This window comes from Thermobia domestica, chromosome 6 (genome assembly GCF_964235325.1).
Source record: "Thermobia domestica chromosome 6, izTheDome1.hap1.1, whole genome shotgun sequence".
Classification (NCBI taxonomy): domain Eukaryota; kingdom Metazoa; phylum Arthropoda; class Insecta; order Zygentoma; family Lepismatidae; genus Thermobia; species Thermobia domestica.
In genome coordinates this window covers 113,423,979-113,443,153 of record NC_137459.1, presented here as the reverse complement: position 1 = coordinate 113,443,153, position 19,175 = coordinate 113,423,979, and the positions used below count along the sequence as shown (strand labels likewise).

Genomic DNA, 19,175 nt, shown 5'->3' with positions numbered 1-19,175 from the left:
TCCACCACAAAGTTCACTTGGCAGGAGCAGGGTATGGACCCGCGACCCCATGCACCAGAGGTGAACACTCTACCATTGAGCCACCGCGGCCCCCAGATTATTAATTTGTTAGACTAAAAGGAGGTAGTAGAATCGTATTATATAATTCATAATGTATTGTTGAAAAGTACATATAGGAAGGTATACGGTGGACTTCTTGCAGTCATCCCTGAAGCATTAAAATATTATGTTATAAAATATATCCATGACCAACTTGTGGGGGATGAGCACGGTGGCCGATCGAGGACGATCACTAACTTGGCTTCACGCTTCACATGGGGTCATATGCTCCAAGAAATAACTAATTACGTACGCTGATGGGACGTGTGCCAAATAACAAAAGACAAAACGTCCTTCATATTGATATGTGCTGAAAAGGAATTTTATCCAAATAGTTGCCTCTATATCGATATAATTGGGCCTTGGTTAGCTAGTAAAGGATTTAAATATTTACTTGTAGTAACTGGTGCCTATAGTTGGTTCGTTATAATTGAACACTATAGAAGTGTCACTTCTAAGATAATCTGTAACAAGCTCGATAAGATCTTTTATATGTATGGGTATCCCTATAAAGTACTACACGATAATGCGAGTTACTTCGTCAGCGTTTATTTCAAATATTATCTATTAGTCTAAGTTTTTAAGATATTAGCATAACTCCGTACTCAACATTTTGTAACCGTACAGAAAGACAGAATCGTAATATACTAATAATTTTGAAGGCTTATGGGAGTAGATACCAGACTAGGTGCGCTGAATATATATATATATATATATATATATATATATATATATATATATATATATATATATATATATATATATATGTATATAAAGTGGAATATACTCTGAATTCGAGCGAGAATGCCAAGACAAGGAAGAATCCAGCTGAAATTTACATAGGGACCCTAGTTACTTAATCCTTGGTACGTTCGCTGGACAATACTTTTCGGTGTCTTAGAAACGACAGAAAATAAAGAACTTATTTTCACTATTTTTGTAATATTGAAAGGTCGAGGAAACGCAACGGAAAGGAGTATAATAAGAAACATGTTTCTATCACCGTATCCATTGGTGTACATGTTCTTGTGAAGCAAATATTAAAGGCCTCAAATGATAAAGCAGTTCATGCCTCGAATGTCGAAGCAGTACATTGGTCCATTCCAAATACTTTCTTATTCTACGACAAATACTGTTTGGTTGAGCTTTTTAAAGGACAAATGAAATAAATAATAACACTACAATTCATACTGAGAGAGATATGGGTCATAGTGGTAAATAATCCGTGCTTTCCTACATAACGGTATGTAGTTGCTAATGCATGTTGAACCAGACTGGGAACGTCCGAAGCTAGTTGTAATTCCACAATTTCCGCATAGATGGCACTATTAAGCGTGCCGGTTCTTCTGTTATTCATTTTTGCTTATCTTGCAAAAATATGTTTTTCACAGAAAACAAAAAAATAATGCACTGGAGAGTTAAACGTCACATTATGTTTATCAAAAATATTATCCACGTAAAAATCAACCATGCATACCGAGCATAATCTATTCAATTTGAGTTGTAAAATGTAAAATCAAAATTTGAACTTTGTTAGTTTGTATTTATTCATTCGAGTCATTAGAGTGTTGTGATTTATCAAAACAAACTTAAGAAATGTTCTTATTATAGTATTTTTAATATTTAGTGTTATTTGTTATATATATGTATGCTGTTGCTTTGAGTTTCTATCTGCAGAATATGTCTTTGCTTCATATGCTGTAACTTCGGTACATGAGTCGACTTCTAAACGTATGGAAATATAGTGGTTCCTGACTACCTAGCTGCAACATGACTTCACAAGAACTTAAAATAGTAACTGGGTTTGTCTTGTACATCAATGGCATATCCTATCGGCGTAGTGTTTTGAACTTTATGAGCCCAAAGTGAGTTAACTGTTTATAGAAATTGGAACTACACCAATGGTGAGTGTGCCTCTTACATTTTAAATGCATGACTGATTCATCAAAATGAATATATATACTTCATCCTATACATACATATATACCTATATACATATATATACCTTATGGGGAGAACATGGCTACCGAATTTCCTCAGTTTCTAAGGAACTAGGTATCCCTAATGGGAAAGAAAAATTTTGCAGCATTCTACAGAAGTTTATTAACGGGTTGAAATACTTAAATTCTGTATTTGGTTGGTAGTTTAGCAAAAATAAATTATTAAAAAATAAATAAATTAGTTTATTTTTATACAAATTATAATATGTCTAACTTTGGAACCAATTATGGTAGAAAGATCAACTTTTTTTGTTTTATTCCTTTAGAAGAAACGACTCTAATAGTTTTAATCACAACCATATCTGATACGCCAATTAAAAAAAATAGTATTTTAATATAAGTATTAAAGTCCACCTGTCAAGAAGTTTGACGAGGGTAAGGCATCCGCGCCCACCCTTTTCCTCTGTTTTCGTTCCGAGAGATATGAAGGGACCGTTTTCACAGCAGGTGTCAATGCGAATGTAAACATCCTGTCCTCACGTTCAATAGCCCAAGTTCGGCCACTTTCTCTCTCTCTTTTTTTCTCTCTCTCTTCCAAGGAAGTGTTTCTACCCTGTAAGAAAATTATAAATATGTAGAAAAAATGGTGATCAACTATTTCTGATAGCCAGATGATAGACAAGCATTCTAAAATGCCTTCGAATTCCAAAAATGTATCGACTATAACTTTACCATCTGGTTATTTTCAGGAGGCAAAAGTTATATTATTATTATTATTATTATTATGAAAAAATAAAAATGTAACGTATCATGGATAGTACCCCTCGGGTGATGTGGAAATCTATCCAGTGTTTTCTGCATATATATATATATATATATATATATATATATATATATATATATATATATATATATATATATATATATATATATGTGTGTGTGTGTGTATATATATATATATATATATATATATATATATATATATATATGTTTGTATGTATGTATGTGTGTGTCGTGGATTAATAGTTACGCTCATCCCTTATAATCAAGGAGTCCCTTGTTTGATTCCCAATGAAGTCACAAGTGGTTCGGATCCTACGATCAGCTGTAGGTCCCACCCATAGAACGTCATCATTCTGAAAATGTGTTCTTTTCAGCGTATCCTGCTTCTTTTTTCAACTCTTTAGGATAAATCGAGACTAACTGACAGTGCGTAGTCTTAGCGGGGTAAGCGCGGAAAACAAAAAAGTCAAAGAAAACAGGGCTTTGCTCCCTTGTCCCTATATAACAATACACAGTATGGACACCTTTCCAAATGGTCTTATAGGAGATATCATGGCAATATTTTTGTATAAGACAATTGGTGTGTGTCGTCTGCATGGTTGTCTGGGGACAAAAAAGGGCAAACATGTTTTTCAATAAATAAATAAATAAAAGAAAACGTGCATTTTTCAATTCCCATATCCTCGTCCTAAGAAGGCCCTTAGTGCAACGAGCCTAAACTTTAAATGCTTTGAAAGTTTGTTCCTTTTTGCGTATCCTGCTTCTTGTTTCAACTCCCTAGGACAGTGATGATTTCAGGGGGGATTCTGGGGGGAATTCTCCGAAGAGCTACGAAATTCACCCTCGGGTGCTTGAGATCTTCGCAGAAATTTCTGTGGAGCAAGCAATTTTTAGTCGCTTTCCCCCCTGTGCGTGGTGCCTCCGGAGGAAATGATCTGAAATTAACACTGCTATAGGGTAATTGGAGATTGGCTTACAGTGTTTAGTCTTAGCGAAGTAAGCACGAGAAACCAGAAATATCACAAAAAACAGGGCTTTTGCTCCTCTCTTCCCCCGTGAAAATGCACGGTTTACACACAATACAGGCTGGATCTAACAGAGCTATTTAGAGAACGTCTTACAGAGCATTTGGTGTGCAGTGTTGTCTGCGGACAAGGAGGCAAAACCGTGTTTTTCATTAAAAAATTGAGTATTTTAAATTTCTCTCGCCCCCTCAGGAGACGCTTCTTCAATGAGACCGTATCCTGCCTCTTTCTCCCATTCTCTAGGCTCTAGGCCAATTAGGACTGACAGGCATTTGAATAAGTCCATTACTTGGTTGCCTAGTAATTAGCCATCATATTGGCTGCCATATTGGATTTAGACAAATGTTCTCTCATGTTACCATGTAAAATATGTCTTGTCGTGATGAAAGCAACCAGAAAAAGTAGGTTTCGTTTAGTCCTAAGAAAGTACGCTACATCCTAGAGTAATGCGTGCATATACGCATTTGTAACTTTGTACAGTTAATCGTTAGACAACAGTGTTGCCAGGTTGTAAGGTTTAAAAGTGGCAATAAACAATGCCATATTTAAATTCATCGGCCTCAGAATCCTATAATTTGACACCAAAATTATCTTTCTAAGTGCCTTGGTTCACGATCTCTCTCTTTATATATATAGGCCTGTATATATATATATATATATATATATATATATATATATATATATATATATATATATATATATATATATATAGAGAGAGAGAGAGAGAGAGAGAGATTTACGTAGGGCGGCGGCCATATTGGAAAATGACGGCTACCAGGAAAACACCTCAAATATGAAATATATTCCCAAGACATTATTTTAAAAAGAACTTAGGGAACTTTTTTTTTACGGACACCTATATATAGGGGCCAGGACTTTACATTGTCGGAATCCTGTAGGGGCACCCCTCTGCCCCCTTCCCTTCGCCACTACTGTATGCTATAATATTTGTCCGGAAGGGAAAAATTCCCAAAATAACAGCGCTTTCTGATATATACTGTTCTTCCCGCGCACTCTAGAATGCATCTTGATGAACTTCCAGAGGTAACGGGGAAAAGAGGATACTTCACACCACATCGTCCAGTCTCTTAGTATGGAACCATTGAGGGATACAAACTCTATAAAGCTAACAGTATTTGGCAGCTGACAGGTAATCTCAGAAACTGGTCGAGAACCTGTTTCATTCATACATCCACCCCCTTCCCCCTCTATTTCACCAACCCCGGCCCTTTTCGCGGCCAAGCTTAGAGTGGGGCGTGACTTACCCTCGTCAAACTTTGACAGGTGGACTTTAATACTTATATTAAAATACTATTTTTTAATTGGCGTATCAGATATGGTTGTGATTAAAACTATTAGAGTCGTTTCCTCTCAAGGAATAAGACAAAAAAAGTTGATCTTTCTGCCATAATTGGTTCCAAAGTTAGGCATATTATAATTTGTATAAAAATAAACTAATTTATTTATTTTTTAATAATTTATTTCTGCTAAACTAGCAGACAAATATACAATTTAAGTATTTCAACCCGTTAATAAACTTCTGTAGAATGCTGCAAAATTTTTCTTTCCCATTGGAGATACCTAGTTCCTTAGAAACGGAGGAAATTCGGTAGCCATGTTCTCCCCATAAGGTCCAATATAAAAATTTTTGTGCCGAGAAAAGGTAGATCATCCCGTTAAATCACTTTTTTTTTTTAAGATGTAATTACATTTGTTCACATATGTAGAGTTCGGGCGGATACCTTGACTGCATACCTTCTCTAAGGTCTTTAATCTTGCATTTTTAAAATAATGTTAATCGTGCTTCTTGCTATACAAAAAATCATATGCTTCGTATTATTCTATTAATAATAGTATTAATGCTTCTCTTGTGCAGGCAGAATTGTTTTGAAATTACAGCAAGAAATAAGGTTGAATGTCTTCAGGCGCTACTCTTTTCTGATTGGTAGTTGTACGCAAATCCAGAAGAAAATAGAAACTGCTTCTATTTCTTCCAGGACAGAATACAAATAAGGACAGCAGAAAATTTCAACCTGAATTAGGGGCAAGTTACTTCTCACACGATCGTTAAGTAAGGTCGTGAATTTTAGATCGTGAATCGCAGCCTTACTTCAGTCCCGTCTGAGACAGGCTTAACATCTATGACAATTCTTGCGAACTGAGAAGTAAAATTTGTTTTGTGTATCTACAAAGCAGAAGCGAATGATTCACTCTTATTAATCTCATTAAATATAATTTCCAGGAGAGTGCCATGTTTCGATTCGCAAAGTTCAATCCAATGCATCTGTACGTACAATAAGGGATGATCTGGTAACACTACATGGAATGAACCTGTGGCGATGTTGTAACAAGATATGTGAGCTTAACGTAAGTTTTTATTCTTATTTGGATACTTTTCACAGTTTTGGTATATGCTATTTGGTTGTATTTTACATGTTATACAGAATATATCGTTTTTATGTTTTATAGAGGCTGTTAATGCTTAATAATGAAATAATACATTGTTTGGTTGTTGTAGTTTACTGCTTGGATGTTGCCATGTGCATCGCAATGGAAAAGTTCGTTACATTGTATTTACTTTGAATATATTCTTGATTGCTAATTATTAAAAACATTTTTTATTATAGAACACGAAGAGGATAAACTTCTTGTAGTTGAAGATGGCATCCAAAAGGCCACAAGAGGGGGAAAGTACCCAGAGGAAGTGTGTGAAACAAAATGACGCTACCCCCAATGATGTGACGCCATCTGTAAATCCTCAATATCTCCACAATTGGGAAGCCTTACAAAAATACTGGAGTGGAGATAAACATGCTGACATTAAAGTAACCGGTAAGCAAGATCAAGTGTTCAGCCGAATTACATTTTTATGTGTGAATAATTTTCAGAACTAATTTATTTTTCGAAGCAGAAATTACAAACTGAGTGTCAACAAATACAAATTTATCTAGTCTCGATTTCTATACACAAGTAGTTAGTGGAACAGATTAAGAATAGAGTTATCAAGGTCGAAGTATTTTACAATAAAAGTGTACAGCATTAACAATATTAGAGAGAAATGCGTAAATATCATAGACGTACACTCATGTCCAACATGATTGTCGCATATCTATAACTGTCTTCTTGTAAGAATATAATTTGATAATGATTTTGCAGGGTGCTTTTAATACTGATACAATGTGTAGAATCAGGAAATATATATTTGTGGTAAATTTCATAGGAAAAGAAAATGAAATGAAATATTTGAGTTTTACGTCCCACGATTATGCCGGTTAGGCTAAAGGAGACGGTGATGATGAGTAATGAATGAAATGGTGGAATGAAGAAAGTGGGAGGAAACGGGAGAACCCCGAGAAAACCCACGCACACGGTGTTTGTCCACCACAAAGTTCACTTGGTGAGGAGTGGAATCGAACCCAGGACCCCAGGCACTAGAGGTGAACGCTCTACCACAGCCACCGCGGCCCATTCATAGGAAAAGAATTATAAATACGAAAATTAGAATAAGTGAAACAAAATATTACTAAATGGACAAGAATGTTTTATTTTTGTTGTATTGTTCCTATTTATTGCTCTTTTGACACGAAACTTGCCACATACATGTCTTTGCCGATTATACACATACTAACATTATAAGAAATACTGGGTGAATTCCTTCGACAACAAATTTATAGACATACGACTATAATTTTGGGCATGAGTGTACATTATGGAAGTGGCATACAATACAATCCATCAAAAAAAAAAAAAAAAAAGTAGCACAGCAGACTAGTACTGTTAAAATTGAATTTATTTAATACTATTGGGTATGTCCATGGTAACTCACGTTACGTAATGACGTATATTTTGAAGAATACTAACCACAAATAAACTTAAAAACTCCTTTTTTTAAAAAAAAAAAAGGAAAGCTGTCATATTTATACAAATAATTACCAAATATCGTCATTTTATATGATACAGCAAACCTAGGAGAAAAGAAAATACTATAGTAACTCACGTTACAAATTTTTTCCCTACATTCAGAACCTGTGATTTTTCAGTACATTTTCTTTCGTCCTGGCATAGCTATGTGCATGAAATTATTATGTAAGATAGGGACATACATAATTTAATTATGGCAAAAATATTAAATTTTTATTTACATTTTATGACCACTTATTTTAGTGGAATATGCAGAGTCTGGTAACTCATGTTACGGTAACTCATCGTTACATTTGTCAACGATCTTTTATTATTAAGTATAAGCAACATAAATTTATAATAACTTGAAATAAGCACAGTTTAATAAAGTTGAACATTGAACTTTACTTTAAGAAAAGGTTTCATCAGCTATATGAAATTTTACTTGGGATACAGACAGAAAAAAATAAGACCTATGTAATAATAAATAAAGCTTGTATAATATAATCAACATTAAAACAGCAGATGAAAGGTAACCTACGGAAAAAAAATAAGAAAATAGTAATTCTCTGAAAAATTAATTAATGATGCCAGGCACATACAACCAAATTTTTATCAAAAGAACAACTTGACTAAAAATTATCAGTATGTTTCTTTCATGAATTTTTGTCCCTGTTTCCGTGAACATGCCCTATTGCATCTCTATGTGAACGCAATCTGAGAAATATTGAATAGGGCAGAAGAACTTTGAATATAGAAATGTGCAGGATTCCACTAAAATTGGTTTTCCTTATGTTCATATTATCCAATGAGCAAACGATTAACAGAATTACGTATTTATGTTCAAATAATGCAGTGCTGATATGATCGTAAGTGCATTATATGTTTATCTTTGTTGTTATTAATGAACATATCTCGATCAAATCTTAGTTTAATGTGGACTTTTTTTCTTCAACTTTGTTTCTCTATTAAATTGAGGAACAGAACTTAAGGGTCTTCACTACAGCGAAATTAAACTATCGCTAATTTTAGAGTTTTTTCTGTAATATCTTCAAAACAAATAAAAATATTCGAAAAGCAGAAACGTAGTGAACTAGACAATACGATTTTGCATGTGATACCCTTATCACAACTCATTTATCTGCTTTCGATTTACAACTGTAGATAGATTTAGCATTTTCTGCTGGTTCTATAAATAGCGGTGTACCAAAAGCAGATAACTGAATTGTGGTAAAGGTATCACATCGAATATTTTTATCTGTTTTGAAGATATTGCAGAAAAAACACTGAAATTAGCGGTAGTTTAATTTCGCTGTATTGAAGACCATTAAATAATAATTTTTACCTAAGGTGGTTAAAAGAAATATTTAAAATTTCATTCGTTGATTACATAAAGGGTTTCAACACAAAGTTTAAATTTGTACGTAAGTTAATACCAGGATTCTTTAGGTAAATTTCGAACTTAAGGTTTCGTCGACCTATTGTGTTCACCAACGAAGTGAAATCAAATACAGCTGAAAAGTGCGAGATTTCACAGAATCGCGTAGTTGTGAAACGTTGCCTGTTCAACGTACAAAACTTACGGAAACTTTTTTTTTTTTTTTTTTTGACATGCACGTCCTACATTTCAAATAAACATATGAATAGTTTATTGTATGATGACTAAAAAGTAACTTCGAGATACGCTTCATTTCAGCTTCTGCCAGACGTTGTTCTAGTCATAACGTGGAGCTGTTCATTACATCTCCAAGCATCTGCAAAGAAATTGCAGAAACTTAGTCTTGAATTCGCTGTTTTAATATCAGAATTATCCTTGCTAGATTAGTCGGAATCGTTGTTGCTTTAAAGTTTTCCCAAGGAATAATTCACAGGTGATAAAAGAAAAAAACTTTTTTTTTTTTTTTTTTTTTTAGAGCCAAGATGATCAGCATCGTGTAGGGATGATAGTGAAGATCGTGGTAAAGTTATTTTTTCTCACAGATCTGCAACTTATTCCAGGATATGGAATGTCGCTGAATTTGGATTCAAACGAGATCGGAAGTGTCACTGCTTAACTCAGCGACCCCAAAAACTAATTCGACACTAATAGTGATCATTTTTAAATATCTCCTTCTCCTCCCCTAAGTTGCACCATCAAAGTGACATTTGAAATTTACCTATGAAACTCATGAAACAATAGTTAAAGATATCATTCGCATTTATGTTTACGTATCTGTTTAGTCCCTCCCAGTTTTCATGTAGCAATAACCTTATGAAGTTATTAATTTCTTTTCATTGTCATCGGTCGAGATTGTGTCGTTACAAGTTCATAAACCTCTCTGTGGCAGTTCATATATATATATATATATATATATATATATATTAAATACAATTCAAACTGCATATGATCGGAATAGTGAAAAGTTATTATCTCGCTAGTTACACTATTCCTACTTAAATTAGTGAAATTGTTATCTAAGCATGCATCTAGCCATGTAGGTTTGTAATTTTGTACACAGTAGTCAAGTAGTCAAATTCTGTTACCCTCTTTTTTTTTTTTACTTGCATTTATATCAGCCCCTATTATTGTTTTGTACTCTTTCTTGTAACTTAGATATGTAAGTAAACTTTCCAGTTTTTTTCTAAAAATATGTCAGAATTTTCATCAGGGATCTGTACAATGATACAATTATTATCCTCAGTTCCTCTATACATATTGCAGTTGCATCGAAATCTATTTCTATGCATAGAAAATCCAATGAAACTCTATCCATCACGACTCTGGAACTCACTAAAGAAATAATAAACACTTCTGACCAGAGTATATACACTTGTTTATTAAAAACTAAATTCCAGTGTAACAGTTTCAACAACGTAACGTTGTCTTCATCAGACACTAACTGCTCTTACGTTGTTGAAACTGCTACACTGGAATTTAGTTTTTAATAAACAAGTGTATATACTCTGGTCAGAAGAAAATCCAAATCTAGTATACCGGTACTATATTCCATATCTTTTCGCAAAAAGATGACTACCCCATCCCTTTTATGTAATTTCCTACTGTAACAATTAGCCATGATATACTCATTCAATTATAAAAATTGAAGTTTATTTTGTGCCGCCCAGTGCTCACTGATAAAAAGTATATTTGCTGAATTTTCGATTGCAAAATCTAATAGCACACAGTTTTTGTCACTTTATCCTTCAAGTAGCAGATTTTTACATCTCTATAAGTATGGTGGCGACGCACAGTGGTCGGAAACTGAGAAAAAGCGGTCAAAAATCGATTTTGTCAACTTCGCCTCCTATGAAATCGGTATTGATATTTGATTATAAGAATATCTCCTGCTTCCAAATCGGGAGTTTCAGGACATAGGTATATTTTCGCTGTCTATAAAATGCATGTAAACATGAACAAATAAAAGTGCCGAAAAATCAGTAAAATATTAACCAAACAATATGATATGTTTTAATCATGCATATCGTTTCTGAGGTCGATGAAAGCGGTTGGATAGTACATTGGACTCAAATACTTGTGTTTAGCGAAGAGTTTTATTTGTTATATATTGTCATATCATTAATATAATATATTTGTTAGCGTTACCTACAAGTTACATATACGCTGATGTTACTAGCTCTGCAGTCTAAGCTTATCCTTGCTTATCTGTAAAATAGGGTTTATTGAGTTGTCCATGAGTAGTACAAAGATTGAACATTGGAAATAGCTGCACCCAAGTTCACCGGGAGGATTCAGCCCTATCTAACTGGAAATGCGTGATTAGCAATGTTGTTGTGGTCTCAATCGAGATCTGCTATCTGAGCCTTACGAAGCGAAAAGGCATATTGTCTGGTACGTAATTTGAATTGCCATTCATCCCTGAATCAAAGTTGTAGTGAAAGCCAATGCAATCATACATATTGCAGTGATAAACTATCAGTCATGTGGAGTTGCTGTATATTACACGTCAGTGCAGTAGTATACAAGATTCTATGCTGAATCTTTTAATATTACCGGAACAACGTAATACTGAACTAAATTACATTCCAGTAAGTATTAGTGTTTCTTCGAAGATGGTGAGAGTGCAAAACCGCGAACTTTAATTTTGTATCCTGAGGCCAAACACACATTTGTTTTACACCATCTATTTATTAGCTGCATATACAATCAAAGGGAGAGCACATTGAACCTGTAACCGCTTCTTGGATGCATATTAACACCTGTCATAACTTCGTACTTGCTAGCGACATCCAATTCACATAAGGTGTCAACATGTTACGTTCTCAATTTATAAACTATATATATGATTCACGATGGTGGATTTCAAGATGGCGGCTTTCATTGTTCTGTGTCCTCCTCAATTTCTCCTTACTTTTATTACTCCCCTACATTGTTCCTTTGGTTATATTTTGCAGTATTTGACATACAAGGGGTTTCCACACTTTTGGATCAGCCTTTATATATAACTGCACGTATTGCAGCAGGGGTTCTTCGAATCACTTTCACAATAGTTGCAATCGATTTAGAAAGGACAATTACGAATAGAACGATAGAGAGACGTCCATCAACTTCCATAGTTTCGGAATAAACTACTTTTTCCCGCTTTTTTCAAGGTTCCTACCACTATGCGACGGAGGGGTGAAGAAAGTTAATTTGTATACTATTAGACGTCTCTCAGAACAAAGTTTGTTTGATGTATTCATATCTGTTGAAGATACTATGCCGCCGCCAAACTAATTACGGAATTATCCATGGTAGTTTATTGGAAAATTGTGGCCCGTCATGTACACAAAGTACTGGCCACATGTGATTTATGTCAAAGAGTAAAATTCCCAAATAGAAACTACAGAGAGGTACCATTCGCCATCATCTTGAAAGAAAAATTGAATTAGTGGCATTAGACCTCATTGGCAAACTGCCTTGCAGACGGTAAGTTGTGAGCATATTTTAACGATGGTACATGTGAAGGGAAGGGGGAGGGGTGGAAACAAGGAATGTCCACGTGTGTGCTTTAACGGCTGCTTTGCCCTATCTGTTGATGATTCTTGATACTATTTGTATATGCGTAGATGTAGAAATGTCCAAAGGACAGGGGCACAAGATTTGACTAACCCTATTCATTTTGTACGCAGTATTTCAATATTAAAACGTCGTTTACTCGAAAATACAGTTTTGTGACAATTCTTTCTTTTTTCCCTTTACACTTCATGTATACTCTAAATATACAGTATTGTATGCTCTCAAGAAGGCAACAACAGGGAGCATCTTCGATAATATAGTAAATAGTATTTTAGTCACTCACAAAATGCTCACATATGCCAGATCTGCTCGGAGGTGATACGAAGATTATTTGGAAACAGTGTAACATGTAAAGAACCTAAGAAAAGAACTGCCCAAGAAAGGAATGAGATAAAGAGACTGAAGATGAGCAGACGAAGTCGGAAGAAAGTCTGAAATCGGAATAAGAAGTCTTTCAGAACATCACTTTTGCAGAAGTTACAAATCAACATCTTTGGATATTGTTGAAACTTTGGTTTTCTTTCTAGTGATACTGCTATAGTCTAATAATCATTGCTTATTTTATAGAATTATTACTTTCGAACGATAAAACGAAAGAAGAAAGTATGGCGATCATGAAAAAAAAAAAAAAAAAAAAAACGTGACATTTCAAAGGATTACACGTTTCATATCTCATACATATCGAAAAATTAAACTTCGACATCTCTGTTCCTCATGATGTACATTCGCCTAGGGACTACACCATTGAAACTATAAAGGCCCAAAGTTGAAACTTAAAAGTTTCTGTGTGATTCTTTAGAGGGACTTTTCGAATTTTCTTTCTACCTCTTAAATAAGACTAGTTTACTGAAGGGTGAAAGTAAAAAAAAAAGATGCTTTTTTCTCAAACGGACTCTAACGATTTTGTTTATATTTCATAAATGAAATGTTCAATAATCCCATACTGTAGTATATGTGATTTCTCTGGGAGATATCAAGGAGGGTAGTTTATTATTTTTTTCTTTCTCAGGCGTTTTCCTCGAAAATAACTCAGGCAATTTAGTTCATATTTCGTAATTAAATATTTTGTTAACAATCTGGTAATGCGTCATAACTCATTTGATCTAAAAATATGTACGAGAAGTAATTTATTATCAAGGATGTTTTTTTTTTCTCGGACAATTATCTCAAAAAAAAAAAAAAAAAAGACAGGCGACATTATTCGTGTTTCATAAACAAATCTCTAAATATTCCTTGCCAATAAACTCACAAACGGTAGTTTACTTCTCAGTAACTTTATTTTCAGATTATTGTCTCAAAAACAACTCAGAAGATTTTGTTCATATTTTCTAAATAAATATTTCGTTAACATTCGTATAACATTGAATAAGTAACTTCCATGAGAAGATTTACATGCGGTAGTTTACTTTTGGGGAGAGTTTTATGACAATTCTGTGAAATACGACTTATGTGATTTTTTAACTTTATTTGCAAATAGTTCATTAATAACCCTTCATTAATAATAGTTCATTAATATATATATATATATGGGATAGTTTACTTTTGGAATGAATTTTATTTGTATTTCTGAAGAAAATGTTTCATCAATAAGTGCAGCACAACATGATTTAGTTTAAGGAATTGGAGCGAGACAGCTTAGTTCGGTAACCTCTACCTTTATTTGTATAAGTATGTTGCAATTGTTAGTCTTTTCTTTACCTTGCTTTAACGTAACATGTTCATGATGGAAATATAAATTTGGGTTATTTTTATCATACCTTTGCAAAATATTTTTGCAAAAAACTATTCATGTAATATTATTGTATAAAGGTAACCAAGAAAGTTCTGTCGCTTTTGTGGAGGTCTGTGTTCAATTGGCCTTCACATCGTGAGTTGAATTCGAATGACGATTAGGCGAAAGTCAGTTGTTGGTGTGGGTATATCCAACATACTACCTGGTTGTGGCAGTTCAGTTACATCGTGAACTTGCGTAGGGACAGAGTGAACATGGGACCTTCACAGGGCGTCATAAGGGCGTGTATGCTGTACGAGTTCAAATAGAGTCAAACGCCGTTGCAGCGTGGGGAAGATATGCCAGGCCTTTGGTGAAGGTGTCGTGACTACGCGGACAATGCAGCAGTGGTTTAACAAGTTTAAGGACGGCGACGAAACAGTCGAAGACGCACCGCGTGCCGGAGGACCAACACATGTAAAATGGAGATCATCAGGCAGCAATTGAAGTGAACAATAGCCAGCCACGTGAGGAACTGGGACAACAACTCTGTGTGAGTGCAGAGCACCTGCATCAACTTGGGAAGCACTAAAAGTTGGATCGATGGGTCCCATATAATTTGACTCCGGACCAGAAGGCAACATGAGCAGACACCTGTGTTTTTTGTTTTCTTGTCTGAGGAAGGAGCCATTTCTGGACAGGGTGTTGACAAGTGATGCGAAGTAGGTCCTATATGAAGCTTCACGGCTCCGTCATCATTGTTTAGGATTCCATGAACCGGTTCCAAAACAGCCGAAATCAGCACTGCACCAGAAGAATGTCCTTCCATGTGATTGGTGGACTGCTCGCGGCATCGTGCATCGGGAACTGCTACCAGCTGGTCAGAGCATCAATGCAACTGTGTACTGTCAGCAGTTTAGCCGTGTTCAACAAAAACCCAAAACTGTCGAGCCAGCACTTTTGAATCGCAAAGAGGTCCTCCTGTTGTAGGACAACACTAAGCCCCACGTGGTTAGAATGAACCGGGACACCATTCTGCACCTCCTATTCCATTCTTTGGACAATCACCTTAGAAGACGCCAATTCAAAACCCTAGTAGAGGTGAAAAATGCACTTGATATAGATAGCGCGCCCAGTCGATAGCCAGTCGGGAGACTTTGATTTTAGCACAAAGAAGTCGTCATAAAGTTTGTGGTCCCTTTGGAAGAAGAAAAAGCTAAACGTTGCCATACGTAGTACCTCCGTTTCCCTCGCCCCCTTTTCTCTCCCCCTCTCTTTTCCTTCAGTGCGTGTGTGGAGAACGTATCTATCTCAAACTGTTTTCCTTTTAACAGAAAGAAGGAAAGAAAAAGGATCATTGACAAAAATTTGGCAACAGTTTGGATTCAGTTTATTGCCCGTCAGTCAGTTTTCAAGGGAGAGGAAAACCAAACAGGACAGTATGAAAAGAAACCGCACACGAGGGCGGCTTCCCTTTGTGAGCAAGTGGCTACCTATAGAGTGAGGCTACTATACCTTCTTTGCTTCACAGTGCACCAACTCCTACCGCGATGGAATCGATGACCTTCCCGAACGTTGGCAGGTCGTCAATGCTGACGGGGATCTTCCAGGTACGTCTTAGGTATCGATGTTCGAAGGTGGTGGTTGAAAAAGCGACAGAATTTTCTTGGTTACCTTTATGTTTTGAATTATAATGAAGTAATAAAAATAATCGTTTATGATAACGTTGTTCAGATAAGAATTGGGTAGCTTGGTGAAAGCTGCATGCAAAAGAAAACAAATTATTTTGCAGAGGGACGAAGTTGCATGTTATGAGAGTCGGGATTTTTCTTTTTAATCTAATCAGGAAATTTAATTTCACAAATTTTGCAATACACCCTGAATAAATATTATACACTTTCTTAAAACACGGTGCACATGAAAATGTTCATATTTTTCACCAAACTTCAGAATATTAGACTGTGTCGCGATGGTTGCTTAGTGATTTAGATTTAGTATGGCTACTATTCTGCGTAATGAAGCTTTTCTTTTTTTTTTTTTTTTTTTTTTTTATTCCTTGTGTGTGTATATGGATTCGTTAACTTTGTTGATGATCGCTGTTTTAAGACTGACCATTCACTCTTTCCTTTTTAGACTTGGGAAAGGATGATTTGAACCTCAGTCCCTTCAAAGTATTTTACCTGCGAAATTTTTTAAGTGATAAAATATTTGTAGATAACTTAGCAAAGGAAGTGGAGAATTTGTATTATAGTGAGAAGACTAGTGATTTATTTCACTTTTGGCAGTCAGAAAGTATTGAATGCTTGGATTCAGTTGCTCTGAAGTCTTTTTGCACCCTTCTACACGGACAGTTCAAAGATTGGTTACAGCAAGTTACTGGTTTCAATTTTAGTGATAAGAAAAATGTCTACTGCTCCAGATATACTTATACAGGTGAGTTTTCTAAGTGCGAATCAGTTTTTAATTTGTATAATTATGCGTCATATGTGGGCAGTGAAACCTAAGTTGTGGGTTAAATGTTCTACTGGTAATATTTTAAATGGGAAAGAATAGGTAGCAGTAAGCTATGTGGAACGGTCTCACGTGAAACTTATAAACCAAAAGTGTTATAGGCATAGATTATGTAATAGGGGGAAATCGTATATAATAGGGGGGGGGGGGAGATTATTTGATTTCCGTTGTAAGAGGATGAAAGTTGTCAAATTACTAACATGAGTGATTGGGATAATGGGTGGGGAGGGTTACAGTAAACAGAGTAAACGAACTCAATTCTGATGGTATTTAACCATGCATCGCCATGAACACAAGTTTCATCACTTCAGAAATGCATGAAACTCGAATTCTTACTCCTAAAAGTATGAGCAACCCAAAGGAAAATTTCGACAGGAATTACGTAGCCTTTCAACTCCGGTAACACTCGTCAGTGCTTACACACACGCACAAATAATAAAGTTCGGTCCATCTAAATTAATTTTACTACGAATTGCTGCTCTGTGCCTCCATTATATTTGCATTACGTATTTACGACTGCAATCAAACTTTTATTCATAAATGCGGCACTTACCTGAAAATAAGGAAGTCTTGTCTGCTGTAAGCAAATTGACAATTTTTTACGCTAGTCACTATCTCCACATGGAAATAATAATAAAGTTAAAAATTAAAAGAATAGTTCATTAATATCCCAATCGATAGTGTGGTTACAGATAGCAACTCATGATATTTAAATCGCGTTTTATTTATTTATTTCTTTGTTTAATAGTAAAAGAATATGCATTGTTTAATAAAGTAATAAATATACACTTAATTTCCAACTCGGTGAAGCATGACGTCCGACTTTTCTTTTCCCCTCGGAGAAAAGCAAGAGCCAGGCATGGAGGAGGGCAATTTTGGATGATAAGAGGAGCTGTTTCGGCAGGGTGCGAGTAATCTTGGTTTACGAACGGTATGTCTGCAATATAATTGACCCCGCAACACTTTCTTTACATTTTTGATAAACTGTAATGTGATAAGAAACTTAATATACTGAGATACTACGTGAGCTATGCTTCTGAATATGATAAATATCAAAAGTAACTAGTGCCCAAATCATCATGGAAGTTTAGAGAGATTGTCAAGTGAAGGCTTTCAAAATTGAAATGGGGGCGTAATTTACGCAACACCTTAAATTTCCCTAAATTCACAAGCTTTTGAAACTTCACTCACAGGTGATTTTAAAGATTATATGCAAATATCAAGAACTCTACATCAGAAATTTAATATTAGGTTTTAAAATCTGGGTGACCTTCAGACAGAATGTAAGAGTGATTATCAGCACAAGATGTGGGAGGTGGTGCTTGAATTCCTCTTCCTCTTGAATTCCCTGTCGTTTACTCTGTTCCAAATTTACTGCCATATTAATAAAATCTACAGTTCAAATTAACGATTAAAGTTCAAATGGGCATTCATGTAAACGAGTTTAAAATTGGACTTTCTAACTTGAACATAGTTCAAGGAATTTTGTTGCTCCATTGAAATTCCAGTTTCAGTACAATTTGTGTCAGTATTGTAGACTAACCAAGATTAACGAAATTAAAATCCGAAACTGGACATTTCAAGGTTAAACCTACTTCATGCATCATGTGATCGAAACTTTACGTTAAACATCGCTCAACAGTTGAATTGCGTTAATGCACACAATCATTAGTCTTTTTACCCGACATTTCATTCTCTAGTTATGTACGACCCTTTCCTTTGTTCTCCGAGGCTCGTCATATGCTAATTACATAATTGTTTAGTAGTGCGTGGAGATGGCCTGTATAGGAAACATATATTTCCCTGAGGGAGTAGGGAAGAATCTGGTCTCATCTTTTATGACTTCAGCTCTGAAAGGTCGTCTAGTGTACAAAATGGAGCTATTGCTTAGTGTCTGAGAGAAGAAATTAACCTTATGTAATTATATAGTATGCATGAGAGGCTATTAGAGGCCATTATATGCAGAAAAGCATTTTTTTTTCTTTTATTCATATATGTCATATTTTGTAGTGATTTGTTGTATCTGTGCATGCGAAGATGTAAAGGAAAATATATAAAAAGATAGACCACTGAAAGCTGAGCTCATATTACGTACCTACTATAAAAGTAGTATCCGAACCAGTTTAGGTTTTTGTTCTTACAGCATAAATCGAACCTTGGGCACATTTAGTGAAAGCGAGCTCTCTAGCTATTAAGCTTCTTACAGGTCT

General features: G+C 35.1%; 1 protein-coding gene across 5 annotated transcripts in view; it reads left to right on the top strand.

Annotated features, from left to right (window-relative positions):
• Window positions 1-938: 938 nt before the first annotated feature.
• The window catches only part of LOC145687718 (prolyl 3-hydroxylase OGFOD1-like), a 134,568-nt gene continuing 116,331 nt past the window's right edge, over window positions 939-19,175 (top strand). Inside the window, exons 1-4 of one of the 5 annotated variants that reach the window (XM_081761170.1) lie at window positions 939-2,003; window positions 6,090-6,214; window positions 6,475-6,679; window positions 16,588-16,887. In XM_081761170.1, the coding sequence (XP_081617296.1) occupies window positions 6,508-6,679; window positions 16,588-16,887 (472 nt within the window). In that variant the 5' untranslated portion in view covers window positions 939-2,003; window positions 6,090-6,214; window positions 6,475-6,507. Of the gene's footprint in view, window positions 2,004-5,552; window positions 6,215-6,474; window positions 6,680-16,587; window positions 16,888-19,175 lie in introns of those variants that run through there. The other 4 variants (XM_081761173.1, XM_081761172.1, XM_081761171.1 and 1 more) reach the window with 4 other exon arrangements.